At 42.0% G+C, this 17,822-nt stretch overlaps 1 protein-coding gene and 1 non-coding gene across 2 annotated transcripts; one reads left to right on the top strand and one right to left on the bottom strand.

Moving 5' to 3' along the window:
- Positions 1-11,760: 11,760 nt before the first annotated feature.
- On the bottom strand, positions 11,761-12,585 carry LOC104589882 (uncharacterized). Its single transcript, XM_010248332.1, has one exon. The coding sequence runs from the start codon at positions 12,583-12,585 to the stop codon at positions 11,761-11,763; it is 825 nt and encodes a 274-aa protein (XP_010246634.1).
- Positions 12,586-13,403: 818 nt separating this feature from the next.
- On the top strand, positions 13,404-13,510 carry LOC148802580 (small nucleolar RNA R71). The gene has a single exon (XR_016083230.1). It is a non-coding gene; the product is annotated as a small nucleolar RNA R71 (small nucleolar RNA).
- The last annotated feature ends 4,312 nt before the right edge of the window (positions 13,511-17,822 follow it).

Below are 17,822 nucleotides of genomic sequence, written 5' to 3'. Positions count from 1 at the left end.
TTGTCTGTTTACATGGGGTACCTAAGACTATCACATCAGATCGAGATACAAGGTTCTTAAGTCACTTTTGGATGACCCTGTGGAGGCTAGTTGACTCATCATTAAATTTCAGCAGTACAGCCCATCCACAGACGGACGGACAGACAAAAGTGGTGAATCGGACCCTTGGTAATTTGATTCGCAGTATCTATCGGGAGAGACCGAAGCAGTGGGATTTCGCCATAGCATAGGCCGAGTTCGCATACAATAATGCAGTCCACAGCTCTACAGGTAGATCTCCGTTCTCCATTGTCTACATGAAGGTTCCTAATCATGCATTGGACTTAGTGAGGCTACCTAGAGTGCCCGGTGTCAGTACCTCCGCAGAACAAATGGCAGACCAGGTCCAGTCCGTCCAGGACGTTGTAAAGCAGAAACTGGAGCAAACCAATGCAAAGTACAAGATGGCAGCATACAAGCATCGTCGACACCAAGTGTTTGATGTCGGTGATGAATTTATGGTGTTCTTGAGGAAGGAAAGGATTCCCGTGCGAAAGTACAGCAAACTGCAGCCTCGGAAGTACGGTCCATACAAGATCGTGAAGAAGATCAACGACAATGCTTATGTCATGGACCTACTAGATCATATGGGTATCTCTAAGACATTTAATGTTGTTGACCTTCATCGCTACCTACCAGAGGTGACACTTGCATATCCTAGTCACGACTCGGGGTCGAGTTCTTTCCAAGTGGGGGAGAATGATGGAGGCCCATCTCAAGGCCCATCTCCTCATATAGGTGGCAATCCAAGAGATAAGAGGCACATGCAGGATAAGGATAAATCAAGAATCCAAGATAATTCAAGAATTCAAGATAAATCAAGAATTCAAGAAGTCCAAGATCCAAGGTAATTCCAAGGAGGCAAGATAACTCATGCATGGATAGACCCAAGGAGATCGGACGGTGGAGATCAAGGCAACATCCAAGAAGAGTTCGATCCTAGTTAGAAGATTAGATGTTCAAGATCTATCACAATTTTTCTTTCCTAGTTACTCTACAATTTCTAGATGTACTATAAATACTGCTATTTCCAAGCTAATAGGCACAATTCAGTTTTCGCCAACTTTTCTCTCTCCTCTAAGAGATTCACGAATAGCTTCGCTACGAAGCTGGTGTTCGCCCGGTGCTTGCATAGCCAGCCCGGTTTCGTGCTTCTACGCTGCGTCACTAGGAGTACTGACCAGACTTGAAGCGCTTCATGTTGGACCTAATATTGAGCACTTGCCAGCCGAAGTTGGGCAACTAATTCGTCTTAGGAGTTTGTGGGTGATATTTACAGCAGACCAAAAGGATGAAGAAAGGCCCTAGCTTGTTCCCTCGAGGAACGCTAGACTAGAAGACTTAATATTTCATGCTCAAGGTGTTCTCACTAGTATTATGTTTAAGAATAAATGGATTGCAATTTCAGAAGCTGTTACAGAGGAGGCAACCAGATTGGTAAAGCTATCCAGATTTGGCTTTCTCTTCCCAAATGTGGATTATCTCGAGCGTTTCCTGGGAGCAAGTTTGTCTTGGAATAATCAATGCTTGAAGTCATTTTATCTGCAAGCCAGATCAAATTTTAGGAACCAGATCAAAGATACACTCACTTTATGAGATCATGCGAAATTTTGAGGCTGGTGTTTCTAATCTGTACATACCCTTCCTTGAAAGGGAACAAATGTTAGTGTATGAAGAGGGAAATGGCGTACCCAATACCATTTGGAGTTACTGAGTAAAGCCTCACTTTTCTGGTTAGAAGGGAGTATGACAGCTAAAACACTATCAGATTTTGCCCGGGTGGAGAATCTAAATCGTCTAGAATGTTGTATTCTGCAACAATGTTATGCCATGGAAACCATGCTCTCACTCATGGATGCATCTGCTAATGCCGTTTCTGTTTTACCAAACATAAAATTATTAATGTTGTTAAAGATGCACGTATTAAGGACTATTTTGGAGTTCCACCAACAAGCTTTAACAACTTAACATATTTGGGTGTACGTTGTTGTCCCATGTTGAAAAGTATCTTTTCAGGAAGCTGGGTTTCTCATCTACCAAACCTTGAAACAATTTTAATCCACAACTGTGAGGATCTAGAAGAGATAATCAAGGAGGAAGTGGAAGATAAGGATGATGATGCTCCGGTGCTTCTTCCAAAGTTAATGTACTTAGCAATGCACAACCTACCAAAGCTACTTGGATTGTGCAAACTACAATATGCATTGGCTAGGTTACCTTCATTAGAAATTATTATTGTGTCTGAGTGTCCAAATCTAAAGAAGTTTCCCTTGGGTTTGAGCACTAGCATTGAGCAGCAGCAGCAGCAGCAAAATGGCACATCTTTGTGTGGGACTACTTCATGCTCTACTTTCAGAATTCTGAAGAGCAGGATCGGCCCCCTGAGAGATACCCTGTTCTCCATTCTCATTATCCCTCCCTGTCATTCGTCTCTTCCACTCATCCTCATGTTCTGTTTGCGGTAAGATAGGTTCAAGTAAGTTCCCTCTTCACCACCGCTTTAAAAACTACACTTCTAAGGTTCTGTCAGATTATCAAGTTTGATTCTCTCTTTTATACGGCAATTAAAATTTTTTTCGTCATATGATTACCTAGCTCAAACCCTTTGAATATCTTCTATGGAATTGATTTGTTTTCCAATTTTTTCCTTCATATCAATCCCTCAAAGTTAAAGCTGAAACTTTAAATTCTCTTTTTTTGTTGTTTATTAAGTTTGGATTATTTTTTCTACAGAATCTTGCCTCACTAATAACTGCATGGGTATTTTGGACATTTTTGTGCTTCTTGTTAGATGATTCTAAGAGAAGAGGTGGTATACTTGCAATTATGTTAGAAAGTTCAGAGGAAGTGATTATAATTATGAAAAACTTCAAGGGTAGCAATTGTCAGAAACTTCAGGGAGGTCAGCAATTTACCCCTTGTTTTATGCTTCATCGTCGATATACATGTGATGAGGGCGGATTTGGCCCTCCAATGATATTGTGACACATGGCACCTCGGAACAACTAGGCGACACCCGGAACCACTTTGGCAACAACTTGCCTTAGCCAAGTTGATGGTGTCCCACCTGGCGGCACAGGCGCGGCCTGGCGGCCTGGCACAGGCGTGGCCTGGCGCGACCTGGCAATGATATTGTGACACATGGCACCTCAGAACAACTAGGTGACACCCGGAACCACTTTGGCAACAACTTGCCTTAGCCAAGTTGATAGTGTCCCACCTGGCGGCACAGGCGCGGCCTGGTGGCCTGGCACAGGCGTGGCCTGGCGGCCTGGCCCTGGCGGCCTAGCCCTGGCACGAGCTGGCAGCCCAGCATAGGCACGACCTGGTGGCCTGGCCCTGGCGCAACCTAGCAATGATATTGTGACACATGGCACCTCGGAACAACTAAGTGACACCCGGAACCACTTTGGCAACAACTTGCCTTAGCAAAGTTGATGGTGTCCCACTTGGCAGCATAGGTGTGGCCTGGCGGCCTGGCACAGGTGTGGCTTGGTGGCCTGGCACTGGTGCGACCTAGCGGCCTGGCCCTGGCGCGACCTGGCAACCCAGCATAGGCACGACCTAGCGTCATGGCACAGGCACGACCTGGCGGCCTGGCACAGGCATCGAGCTGGCAGCCTAGCACAGGCACGACCTGGCGGCCTAGCACAGGCACCGACCTGGCAACCTGGCCCAGGCGCGACCTAGCGGCCTGGCCCAAGCGCGACCTAGCGGCCTGGCCCAGGCGCGACCTAGCACATGCGCCGACCTGGCAACTTGTAAGACGTGCTCACCGACGAATTCGGCATGCATATCCTAACACTCCCACGATCCTTGGAAGTTGGCCCATGTGCCGAACGATCTAGAGGGTGGTCAACGTGCATGGCGGTTACCTCTAAGAATCTCGAACCACTTAGACAACCTCACAGAAATATCGGATATGGTGCGTGAAGCCCACGCCAAACAATGCCTATATAAAGGCACCAACCCCAGAGGCAAGTAGGAAAGCAAATAAGCATGTTCTAGCTCTCAGACTATGTGATTTTTAGCTCGCAGTCTACTATGAGAGTACTGACTTAAGCATCAGAGCGACATCGCCGGGTTAGCCATCCTGGGTCCTTTGACATTTAGTTCCTTGCAGGTCTCTAAAGAGCAATGAAGCTCATCAATTTAGCTTGCCACCAGGCAGCTCGGCACCTGGTCAACCCAGCACCTCACAGGCAGCTCAGCACCTGGTCAGCCCGGCACCTCACAGGCAACTCGCCACCTGGTCAGCTCGACACCTCATAGGCAACTCAGCACTATAGTCAGCTCGCCACCTAGCCTGCCCAACTCGACTCAGCTCGGCAGCCAAAGTTCACTCCAGCCTGAGTCATCGGCCAATTGATTCTTCAATTGGCACCGTCTGTGGGAAATGCTACAAAACGCTAAGTTCTCATCCTCCGAAAGGCTAAGTCCTCTTCTTCCAAAAAGCTAAGTTCTCACCTTTTAGAAACTAAAAGCTCTCACTTTCTAGTTCCATTTTTTATGAACTCAAAGACTATGCAGGAAGTTGATGGCTAACAAACTAAGCAGCTCTACCAACTTTATTTCAACTCGGATAAAGCCTCATCAGTCCTCTTTGCGAGGTACCCTCTACAAAGATGAGCTCTTTGTGGCTTCCGCGGGAGTAGGCGGCCAACAGACTGCATGCACGCCCCTGCCGATCGAGCCTTCCAAGGCTCCCGTGCGAGATGGTGACCTAAAGTCAGTAGTGCTGCTCTCGTAGGTCGAGCTCCTAATAGCTTCTTGTAGGACTGGGTAACCAACATCACTAACGAGGTTGATGCAGCTTAGCCATAGCTTTAAGGAGCCGACATGGCGCGGCCTGGCCCAGGCGCGATTTGGCGGCCTGGCACAGACGCGACCTGGTGGCCTGGCCCTGGCGCAACCTGACGGCCTGGCCCTGGCGTGACCTGGCGGCCTTGCCCAAGCGCGAACTGGCGAATTGATGAAAGACCTTGGCACTACGATAAGTCCCATTCGCCTCCTCGGCATGGGCAAAGTTCAGGAGTGGACTACGAGTCGCTCCTGAAGCCTTAGGGCCACAATACTGCATAAGACCCATTCGTCTATTCAGCATGGGCAAAGTTTAGGAGTGGACTACGAGTCGCTCCTAGAGCCTAAGGGCTAAAATACCACATAAGACCCAGTCGCCTCTTCGGCATGGGCAAGATCAAGGAAAGTGGACTACGAGTCGCTCCTAGAGCCTAAGGGCCAAAGTACCGAACTAGCGAAGACCTCCTCACCATATAAGACCGAGTTGCCTCTTCAGCATGGGCAAAATCACAGAGCAGACTACGAGTCACTCCTAGAGCCTAAGGAATTAAATCGACACTTACAAGCTCATCGAACTATTCATTCCGGGCCAAAAGGAGAAATTTACTCCCTTCACCGAGTTACTTTCAGCTCGGGAGTGGGGGGCAAATGATGATGGCGGATTTGGCCCTCCAATGATATTGTGACACATGGCACCTCGGAACAACTAGGTGATACCCGGAACCACTTTGGCAACAACTTGCCTTAGCCAAGTTGATGGTGTCCCACCTGGTTGCACAGGTGCAACTTGGCGGCCTGGCACAGGCGTGGCCTGGCGGCCTAGCGGCCTGGCCCTGGCACGACCTGTCGGCTTGGCCCTGGCACGAGCTGGCAGCCCAGCATAGGCACGACCTAGCGGCCTGGCATAGGCACGACTTGGCAGCCTAGCACAAGCATGACCTGGCGGCCTGGCACAGGCACCGATCTGGCAACCTGGCCCAGGAACGACCTAGCGGCCTGTCCCAGGCGCGACCTGGCGACCTAGAACATGCACCGACCTGGCGACTTGTAAGACATGCTTGCCAACGAATTCGACATGCATATCCTAACACTCCCACGATCCTTGGAAGTTGGCCCACATGCTGAATGATCTGGAGGGTGGTCAACGTGCATGGTGGTTACCTCCAGGAATCTCGGACCACTTAGATGACCTCGCAGAAACCTCGGATATGGTGCGTGAAGCCCACGTCAAATAATGCCTATATAAAGACACCAACCCCAGAGGCAAGCAGGCAAGCAAATAAGAAAGTTCTAGCTCTCAGACTTTGTGATTTTTAGCTCACAGTCTACTATGAGAGTACTAACTTAAGCATCGGAGCGACCTCGCCGGGTTAGCCACCCCGGGTCCTATGACATTTGGTTCCTTGCAGGTCACTAAAGAGCAATGTAGCTCATCAATTCAGCTCGCCACCAGGCAGCTCGACACCTGGTCAGCCCCGCACCTCACAAGCAACTCGGCACCTGGTCAGCCCGGCACCTCACAGGCAACTCGGCACCTGGTCAGCTCGGCACCTCATAGGCAGCTCAACACTATAGTCAGCTCGCCACCTAGCCTGCCCAGATCGACTCAGCTCGGCAGCCAAAGTTCACTTTGGCCTGAGTCATCGGCCACTTGGAAGCAGACCAAATAATGAGATACTTAGCCAAAAAATCGATACTTAACCAAAAATTGATTCTTCAGTTTTGTATATGTATCTGTTTCTTATCTACATGTGAATGTATCTACTTGCGATTGGATTGATTTTGTTTTCAAAACAAAATACAACTGCCACATCAACAAAATAAATCTATTTTGGGTAAAAGACTTAAAATACTCGAGTTTTCATAAATTGATTTAATTATTCCCCAAGTTTTTCAAAATAGTAACCTTGCGGCTAACTCCATGGGACTTGCACTGTTTTCTTTAACTAAAGATCTTTTTTAAAGCCGTGTATTGGTTACTTGAGCACGAAGTGATAGTAACTCCTAGCACTATTATAGGAGTTGATGGTGATCAAATAGTTTGGCTCATGATTTTATTGATGGAGAAGAAGAGCGGTTTTAGTTGTGGGAAAGTAGGGATCTGGTGGTGCTTGGCTTGGCTATTGAAAATGGGAGTTAGAGGGCAGATCAAGGAGAGGAGAAATGTGTGGAAGAAAGAATTAGATAGAAAAAGGAAGCAGTGGTGCTCTACTTGGAATTAGCCAGGTGGTGATGGTTTGTTAGGTCATAATAAAGGGCTAATCCATTCAACTATACAGGAGCATTGATATGGTCCATGAGTCTAGACCCATTAGATAAAAAGTTTAGCATTAGATTTATGAAATGGAATTGGGTTTTTTGGGGACAAGAGATCAGGGAGAGAGAGGAAGAGTTGCATAGGTGTTTCGTGGGCGAGGTAGGGGGGAAGCTGAGCGGGTTGGGGCTCCAAAGGTGGTTGGTATTTTTCTGGTAGTGGGTAGGGAAGAGGTGCAGTTGGGGCCCTCTCTTGGGAAGGTTCTTGTTGGTGATGGACTCAGTGGCGGAGGCACTGAGATTATTAAGTATAAGCCTTGTGCAGTACAATGGGTTAGGACTATTATATTGCTTCGTTGTTGGTGTCCTAAACTTGAGAGAAAGTGGGTATTTAATAGATTTCAAAGTGGGCAGGCTCTAGTACCTATCTCCACCATATGTGAGCGGTTATGGGCTATTACGGCCCCTAGAAGATCTAAGCTCATTGTTCGGCATTAAGAAACCTAAGGAATCTAATTGTTTCCTAGGTAGCCTACAAAAAGGCAGATTTGAGAATTACATGTAAGAGGACTTTTGGTAAGTAATGAGGGGGGATTTGGCCCTCCAGTGATGTCATGATACATGGCATCTCAGAACAACTGAATGATACCTTGGCACCAACTAGGTGATGATTAGCCTTAGCTAAAGTGATGGGGTCCAATCTGGCGACCTGTCTCTGCCACTAATCTAGCAACCTACCCTACCGACCTGGTGGGAACCTTGCTGGTGACCTTGTCCACAACTCGGGGCGGCTTGCAACACCTCGTCTAGAGCTGACCTGTGGCACCTCGTCACCAACCAAAGTGACCTCGATGTGAGGAGCGATCTCCTTCTAGGGCTTGCCGACCTGATTGAGGTCCAAGTAGTGACCTGTAGACGTGCTTGCCAACCGATTCGGCATGCATATCCCAACACTCTCAGGTTTCTCGAAAGTTGGCCCATGTTTTGAATGTTCCGGAGGAAACTGAATAGGGCACAGAGACTGGTCAATGTGCATGGCAATTACCTCAAAGGATTTCAGACCAGTTAAACACGACCTCCCAGAGATCTCGAATACAGTGCATGAAGCCCACGCCAAGCAACACCTATATATAGGCCTCGCCTCCAACCTCACAAAAGAAGAAGGTATGCGTGATTAAGTGCATTCTAGCTCTCTTACTTTCAAGCTTTTAGCTTGCAACTACAACAAAAATACTAATTTAAGCATTGGACTCACCGGGTTAGCCACTCTAGGTTCTCTGATCTGTTTCCTTGCAGTTCACCCATTCCATTCAACAACAGACGTCCGAGCTGCTATTCAGATAGGAGTATCCAGATCGTGCACCATCAATTAGCGTCGTCTGTGGAAACTGCTACAAAAAGCTAAGTTCTCACTTTGTAGAAAGCTGAGTTTTCACCTTTTAATTTCCATTTTTATTAACTCAATGACATTTTTAAACAACACCAACATAAAGAAAAATAAACATATTAATCCTTTATTAATACAATTATGCCATCAAATTTCTAAGTGGTTGTCAAAAGGAAAAATAAGCATTAATTTCTTTGGAAACCTCTAATCGTAGAAGGGGATTTGACTCACTAAGCTTCCTTGATTCTCACACATAAACTAATCATCTTTCGATATTATAGTCTATCATGCAATTTTTATTGCCTAGAGATCTAATTCATAACAATCCTTTGGTCAATCATGCATGAATCATCAAATCATTAAAAGATTGGCCAATTCTATTAAAACAGTAAGCATAGCAATAAAAATTCCTCATGCAAATAATAAAGATCTTGAATTGAATTAAACAAATAACTATATAATCTTAAAATCAAAATCCATCTAAACCCTAGCTAAGAGAATTTAGCTAGATATCATTAAATTCAATATACTCAAGAAAATTAAAGGGGAAACACAGTAAGAACATATCAAAGAATTAATAGAATAACAATAAAACTTTAGCCTTTGAAGGTAGAAGACAAAGGCAGCAACTAAGCCTTTCTCCCTCTTGAATTCGGATTCTTCCTCTCCTTCTCTGACGTGCTGAGACTGATTCCTCTTCTCTTCTCTACTAAATTCTCTCTAAGGATGTGCCCATTTGCCTTGAGTCTATGGTCCTTTTTATAGTGCAGCCTCCCCTTAATTTCTTCTCAATGCAGACTCCTAATTCAACACAAATTAGGTCTCTTAGTCTTTATCTCAGTTGAATTTGTATCTCTTCTGCACTGCCAACTGCCAGACCCGAAACTTGTAGCTCGAATTGCACTTGATTGGCGACAGAATTAGGTTGAGTGATAAACACAAGAGTTGTAGTCCTATCCCTTAGCTTTAATTAGCCATTTGAGTCACCTCCATCCGAGTTGTAGGAAGAAAGTTATACCCAAAATACGGGAACTATATCATAATAGAAAATTTCCCGATACTCATTATTTAAGGATTTTGAAAAATGACCCATGAAATCAATGCCCCGAACATCAAAAAAATCACAAATAATAATATTGTTTAAGGGCATCTCATTTTCCTAGATATATTACCTGTCCGTTGGCATCGATCACAAGAACTTACATAGGCATAATAATCTTTGAATAATGTAGGCCAATAAAATCCACTTTGTAAAACCTTTGCTGCCATCTTGGATGGTCCATGGTGTCCACTTGCTTCTTTGTTATGGAAAAAACTAAGTATACTCCGCACCTCTTCCTTTGGTATGCATCTTCTCACCATGCCATCTACACAAATCTTGTATAGATATGGTTCCTCCCAAAGATAATGCATTACATCAGATAAAAAATTCTTTTGATGAAAAGAAATGTTAGGGGGCAACTTGTCACCTACAAGAAAATTAGTAAAATCAGTATACCACGGTTCATCATTATCATGCACAAAAGATAATTTCCCATCAGGAAATTCATCATGCAAAGGGTGTTCATCCATGCTCTCCACATACTCCCCATCCAATCTAGACAAGTGATCAACTACCATGTTTTTGATGCTTTTCTTGTCTTTGATTTCTAGGTCAAATTCTTGCAACAATAAAATTCATCTTATTAACCTAGATTTGCATCTTTTTTAGCAAGTAAATACTTCACTGCATGGTTCTACTTGCATAATAAATCCACATACTTCAATGCAGAATGGTCAGTATAGACAATCACTTTAGACAAGAACAAATAAGGTCTAAATTTTTCAATAGAAAATATTACAGTTGTTGTATAATTTATGTGCCTCATTCATGGTTCTACTTGCATAATAAATGTTATAAAATTTCCTGTCTATTCTTTGTCCTAAAACTGCACGTAAAGTATCGTCACTTGCGTCACACATGATCTCAAAAGGCAAATTCCAAATGGGGGCCGAAATTATGGGAGCTTGGATCAATTTCTATTTTAAATGATTAAATGCATGCAAACAAACACTATCAATCACAAATGGTGCGTCATTCACTAAAAGATTAGTTAGAGGCCTAGCAATTTTAGAAAAGTCCTTAGTGAACCTTCTATAAAAACCTGCATGTCCCAAAAAGCCTCTAACTTCTTTCAAAGATTTTGGAGGGGGAAGTTTCTCAATTAATTCAATCTTAGCTCTGTCCACTTCAATACCTTTAGAAGATACTTTGTGGCCTAAAACAATTCATTCCCTAACCATAAAATGACATTTTTCCCAATTAAGAATAAGGTTAGATTCCTCACATCTTTTAAGCACCAAGGAAAACTATGCAACCATGCATCGAATGAAGATCCAAAAATAGAGAAGTCATCCATAAATATCTCCATAAAATCATCAATGAAATCTGAAAATAGAGACATCATGCATCTTTGAAAAGTAGCAGGAGCATTGTACAAACCAAAAGGCATTCTCCTAAATGCAAATGTTCTATAAGGGCATGTAAAAGTAGTTTTCTCTTGGTCTTCAGGAGCAATGGGAATTTAGTGATAACCAGAATAACCATCAAGAAAATAATAAAATTCCTGACCAGGAAGTTTTTTAATTGTTTGATCAATAAAAGGAAGGGGAAAATGATTTTTTCTAATAGCATCATTCAATTTCCTGTAGTCGATACATACCCTCCAACCTGTTACTGTCCTTGTAGGGATTAATTCATTATTTTCATTTTCGACTACAGTGGTCCCACCCTTTTTTGGCATAACTTGCACAGGACTTATCCAAAAAGAATCAGAGAAAGGAAAGATAATACCTGAATCAAGCCATTTTATCACCTCTTTCTTTACTACCTCTTTCATATTGGGATTTAACCTCCTTTGGGGCTGTACCATAGGCTTGAATTCTTCTTCCATCATGATTTTGTGCATGCAAACTGATGGACTTATTCCTTGAATGTCGCCAATGCTCCATCCAATCGCCCTTTTGTGTTCCCTAAGCACCCTTATCAACTTTTCTTCTTCAAGACCTGTCAAATAAGAAGAAATAATCACAGGTAAGGTAGATGAATTCCCCAAATAAACATATTTTAAATGCGAAGGAAGATGTTTAAGTTCAAGAGTAGGAGGCTTCTCGATTGATGGCTTGGCTTTTAAAGAAGAGGAAGAAATATCCAAAGGCATAAATTTTTCTCTTTTTGTCATGAATCCTCTTTGCTTTTCTCCCAAATAGCCTATGGCCTCCTTATGCTTCTCATCTAAAATTTAGTCATTCACATTAAAAGAGTTAGCAATGCAATTTTCTATAGGATCATCTAACCTAAATGCATGAAATTTTCTTTCTACCAAATCATCAATGCAATCTATCATTAAGACTTCTTTTTCATCATTAGAATGTTTCATAGCCTTAAACACATTAAAAATAACTTCATCATCATTAATCCTAAGGCTAAGTTTTCCTTGTTGGACATCAATTAAAGCTCTTCTTGTGGAAAGAAAAGGTCTCCCTAAAATTAGGGGAATATCATAATCTTCTTCCATATCCAAAACGGCGAAGTCAATAGGAAAAATAAATTTATCTACTTTTACCAAAACATCTTCCACTACTCCCCTTGGAAATTTGATACTTCTGTCAGCCAATTGTAGAGAAATAGTGGTAGGTGTTGGCTCCTTCAACCCAAGCTTCTTGAAGACAGAAAAAGACATCAAATTAATGCTTGCACCAAGATCACATAAAGCCTTATCAAAATTAATTTCGCCAATGGTGCACGGAATAGAGAAGTTCCTTGGATCCTTGAGTTTTGGAGGTAATTTATTTTGTAGGATTGCTGAGCATTCCTCATTAAGTTTTACCATCTCAAACTCCTCCAATTTTCTATTGTTTGAAATTATTTCCTTAAAAAAATTGGCATAACTTGGTATAAGAGAAATAGCATCAAGAAGAGGAATGTTAATATGCAACTTTTGAAACACCTCTAGAAATTTAGCAAATTGCTTATCCAAGTTAGCCTTAAGAAATCTTTTAGGAAAAGGAAGAGGGAGTTTGTATGATTTTAAATTAAGAGTAGAAGAACTTCCCTTTTTCTCCATTGATGACTCATAGTCTCCTTCTTTGGCTTCAAGGTTTCGGCTTTCTTCCTCTTTTACCTGGTCATCATCTTTTTCTTATTTTCTACATTCTTTTCCACTTCGTAGAGTGATGGCCTTTACTTGTTCCCCAGGATTCTTCTCGGTATTGCTAGATAATCCTCCTTGTGGCCTTGTCGAAATTGTTTAAGCAAATTGTCCAATTTGAGTTTCTATCCCTTGAATTCTTGCCTCCGTACTATTGATAAATTTTGCCATCATATCCTCTAAATTTGGCTTCTTCTCTTATGGATTTTGTTGTTGTTGCTGCTAAAAGCCGGTAGGTGCTCTTTTTTGGTTATTACGCCAAAAAAAAAATTGGATGGCTTCTTCATCCTGGATTGTAAGTGTTGGAGTAGGAATTGAAATTGGACCTATTGCCACCATAAGAAACAAAATTAGCTTGTTCAGAAGAAGTAGAAAATGGATTTCCTACTTGACAGTTTACACTAGCGTGTCCCCCTTAACCACAAAGCTCACAAGAAGGGAAGGGAACAGAAGAAATACTTATAGTTGAAACCCCCAAATTTTCTAATTTCTTATTTAATGCAGCAAGTTAAGCTAATAAAGTAGAGATAGAATTAACATTATAAATTCCAACTCCCTTTTTATTTGCTCTCACATTGCCCCATTGATAGCTTTTGGCCGCAATCTCCTCCAAAAGTTCATATGCTTCTTCGGGAGTTTTTCTCATAAGGGTACCACCTGCAATTGCATCTAACATTGAATGATTAGATTGATTAATGCCACTATAAAAAGTGTGCACTTGCATCCAAACAGGTAGACTATGGTGAGGACACTTCCTAAGCAGTTCCTTAAATCTCTCCCACGACTCATATAAAGTTTCATTTTCAAATTGAGAAAAAATTGTTATGTCATTTCTTAATTCAGCCGTTTTAGCAGGTGAAAAATACTTAGATAAAAACTTTTGCACCAAGTCATCCCATGTAGTAATCGAACTTGGAGGAAGAGAGTTAAGCCAATCTTTTGCTTTATCCCTTAAGGAGAAAGGAAATAACCTAAGTCTAATGGCATCATCACTAACTCCATTATGCTTAAAAGTATCACATATTTCAAGAAAATTAGCAATATGAGAGTTAGGGTCATCATTGGGGCCAGAAAATTGCACACTCATCTGGATCATCTGAATAATTGTAGGCTTAATCTCGAAATTGTTTGCTTGCACATTCAGCCTTCTAATGCTTGATGTAGTACCATCCAGAGTAGGTATAGCATAGGAGATCAATGTCCTTGAATTATTTTGGTCTTGAGCCATCTTGTTCTTTCTCTCCCTCGTTCTCTTTTTCAAAGTTCTTTCAATTTCTTGATCAAGGGGTATTAATTCTCCACCACTAGTGCATGTCATGCACGAGGAACCTTCAAAGAAAAGAAAAAGAAAGAGAAAAAAAAATAAAAAATTTTATAAAGCCGAACCCAACAAAAATTGAAATGGAAAATTTTAAATCCAAAAATAAAACAAATAGATGTTCAATCTAAGGCTAATTCAGGTAGTTTTGATATGCAATAAACTAGTCCTCGGAAACGTTGCCAAAAACTTGTTGTGTGATTTATGCATAGTTAATTCAGGCAAGTGTACCTTAGTCAAATGTGCGTATAATGATGAGAAACGTGTCGATCCCACAGAGACTATATCACAGTACCAAATCAATTTTAAACTAACCTAGGTTGAACTTGTGAATCAATTGAATGAACAAAAACTAAAAGAATTAATGCAAATCCCAGAACTTAATAAAAACTGAATTAATGGATGAATGCAGTTAGGGTTTAGATTTCATTAAATCAAGGTTATATAATTATCTATTTAATCCAACTCAAGACTGAAATTACCCTAAGGTATACTAAAGTTACTTGCATGTGATGGTGGATTTCCCTAAATTAATTAATAAGCTTTCTCAAGTCATATTAATCATTTATTAATCCAATTCTGCCATCAAATTTCTAAGTGGTTGTCAAACGGAAAAATAAGCATTAATTTATTTGGGAACCTCTAATCGTAGAAGGGGATTTGACTCACTAAGCTTTCTTGATTCCCATACATGAGCTAATCATCTTTCGATATCATAGTCTATCATGTGATTTTTATTGCCTAGAGATCTAATTCATAACAATCCTTTGGTCAGTCATGCATGAACCATCAAATCATTAAAAGATTGGCCAATTCTTTTAAAGCATTAAGTATAGCAATAAAAATTCCTCATGCAAATAATAAAGGTCTTGAATTGAATTAAACAAATAACTATATAATCTTAAAATCAAAATCCATCTAAACCCTAATTAAGAGAATTTAGCTAGACATCATTAAATTCAACATACTCAAGAAAATTAAAGGAGAAACACAGCAAAAACACATCAAAGAATTAATAGAATAACAATAAAACTTTAGCCTTTGAAGGTAGATGACAAGTGCAGCAACTAAGCATTTTCTCCCTCTTAAATTTGGATTCTTCCTCTCCTTCTCTGGTGTTCTAAGATTGCTTCCTCTTCTCTTCTCTGCTGAATTTTCTCTAAGGATGTGCTCATTTTCCTTGAGTTTATGTTCCTTTTTATAGTGCAGCCTACCCTCAATTTCTTCTTAATGCAGACTCCTAATTCAACACAAATTAGGTCTCTTAGTCATTATCTCAGTTGAATTTCTATCTTTTCTGCACTGCCAACTGCTAGACCTGAAACTTGTAGCTCGAATTGCACTTGGTTGGCGACGGAATTAGGTTGAGTGATAAACACAAGAGTTTTATCTCTATCTTTTATCTTTAATTAGCCGTTTGAATCACCTCAATCCAAGTTTTAGGCAAAAAGTTATGCCCAAAATATGGGAACTATATCAGTGGATTCTCTCCTTCATGGCTACATCCTTGAGCATCATTGTTGCATGATCCTTCCTCTATGATTATCTTGATCAATTAAATCGAACTTCTCCTTAATATTGCACAATTAAGCTCCAAATCATCTTGCAAGACAATTTCATCATAATTAGTGCAATGCCATGCTAATTCCAAAAACATTATTACCCAAAATCATCAAGTTAGAGGAATGAAAATATGTACAAATATAGGCTTATCAAGGCCATCCCCGAAGGTCAAGCCATTCATGGTTCCCATCAAGTTAGAGGTATGAAAGTCATCAAGTCATTCATGAAAATATGTATAAATATAGATTGAATTGCAAAATTCCTTGATGGTTGCATCCCTAGTAAGGTAGATGTCCTCGGAGTGTTAACTTCACCTCTTCTCGAGAGGATGATTTCGCTCGTTCTCCCAAATAATCTAGATGGTGGGATCCTCCTGTGTAAGGCTGCATTCAACACTTAGACTCTTCCAACCTAGGGAGCAAACTAGACTAACACCTACAGATACAAAATCATCAAACTAGTCACTCCGGGCCAAAGAAACAAGCTACTCCCTTCGCTAAGATGATCTCAGCTCGGGTGTGGGGAGCAATTGATGAGGGCGGATTTGGCCCTCCAATGACATCATGATACATGGCATCTCAGAACAGCTAGATGACACCTCGGTACCAACTAGGTGATGATTAGCCTTAGCTAAAGTGATGGAGCCCGACCTAGTGGCCTACCCCGCTGACCTAGTGGGAACCTATCTGACGACCTCATCCACAACTCGGGGCAACTTGCAGCATCTCATCTAGGGCCGACCTGTGGCACCTCGTCGCTAGTCGAAGTGACCTCAACGTGAGGAACGACCTCCTTTGAGGGCTTTCCGACTTGATTGAGGTCCAGGTGGTGACCTGCGAGACATGCTTGCCAACTGATTCGGCATGCATATCCCGACACTCCTAGGTTTCTCGAAAGTTGGCCCATGTTTCGAATGCTCCAGAGGAAACTAAATAGGGTGCAAAGACTGGTCAATGTGCATGGCGGTTACCTCCGAGAATTTCGGACCAATTAAGCACGACCTCCCAAAGACCTCGGACATGGTGCGTGAAATCCATGCCAAGCAACTTCTACATATAGGCCTCACCTCCAACCTCACAGAAGAAGGTACGTGCGATTAAGTGCATTCTAACTCTCTTACTTTTAAGCTTTTAGCTTGCAACCATAACAAAAATACTAACTTAAGCATCGAAGCGACCTCATCGGGTTAGCCACTCTAGGTTCTCTGATCTGTTTCCTTACAGTTCGCACGTCCCATTCAGCAACAGATGTTCAAGCTGCCACCCAGCTAGGAGCATCCAAATCGTGCACCATCAGTAAGCATGTACGCTTTATACTGTTAACTCTAGAATAAGGCTGGTGATGAAGAGAGTTTGATTGAGCTTGGGTGTATTGATATAAGATAAGATTAAGAGGGGAAAATTTTTTCTGCATTAATTTTCGAATGGACAGGAGAGTGTATTATTGTACCCACTTTTTGGATACAAACTTGTGCTCTTTGAGAATCGATGTAAAAACAATAACTTTTCACCTCCATCTCTGACCACGGTGTGGTCATAGCCGAGCTCCGATATTTCTTACTCCTTTCTTAGAGTTGAGTCTTCCCCGTGCTATAACTCTCTCTTCTCCATTCACAATGGTAAATCATCCTTCCCACCACTACTACTCCAATGGCAAATCCACCACTGTAAATCATTTCTAGCTCCACTGCCACCACCCCTAAAGTCAAGTTATTCATCTTTTGCATGAGGATTGGACCACCCCTAACGGTAAAATCCAACCAAATCAACATCCCACAATGGTAAAATGACTTGTTGATGTCCAACCATATATGGAGTTCCAGATCTATGGATCTGACCTTGTCGATACAAACAACCAAATGCCAACAAAAATTCATTAGCGTTTGTATTGATAGGAAACAAACAACATCAATACAAAGTCGGTTGGAAATACTAGACCCACTTTGTATCCATTTAACCGGGTACGGGACAAGTTAATGGTACATATTTGTGTTTATACTGCAACCAAACACAACCTTAGGGGATGATTTTTATTAGTCGGGCCCTAAACACTAATGGTTTGTAGGGGTGAACATTTGTATCCTTGCCCTACTCAGCCCTGTGTAAGTGTGGTCAATCGGTTTCGACTAGAGTTGGTAGGTTGTCATTTGGGCTAGCAATCTTGACCCCAACCCATTTGACCCACCCAACCCACCCACCTTGGAACCCACCCATACCCACCCAATCCATTGGTGGGTCAATATGGGTCAAGCAACCCATTAGGGTCAGTGGAA

This window comes from Nelumbo nucifera, chromosome 2, assembly GCF_055504915.1.
Source record: "Nelumbo nucifera cultivar China Antique chromosome 2, China Antique-T2T, whole genome shotgun sequence".
Classification (NCBI taxonomy): Eukaryota; Viridiplantae; Streptophyta; class Magnoliopsida; order Proteales; family Nelumbonaceae; genus Nelumbo; species Nelumbo nucifera.
The sequence above is the reverse complement of the archived record's forward strand: the minus strand, read 5'-3'. Positions and strand labels throughout refer to the sequence as shown.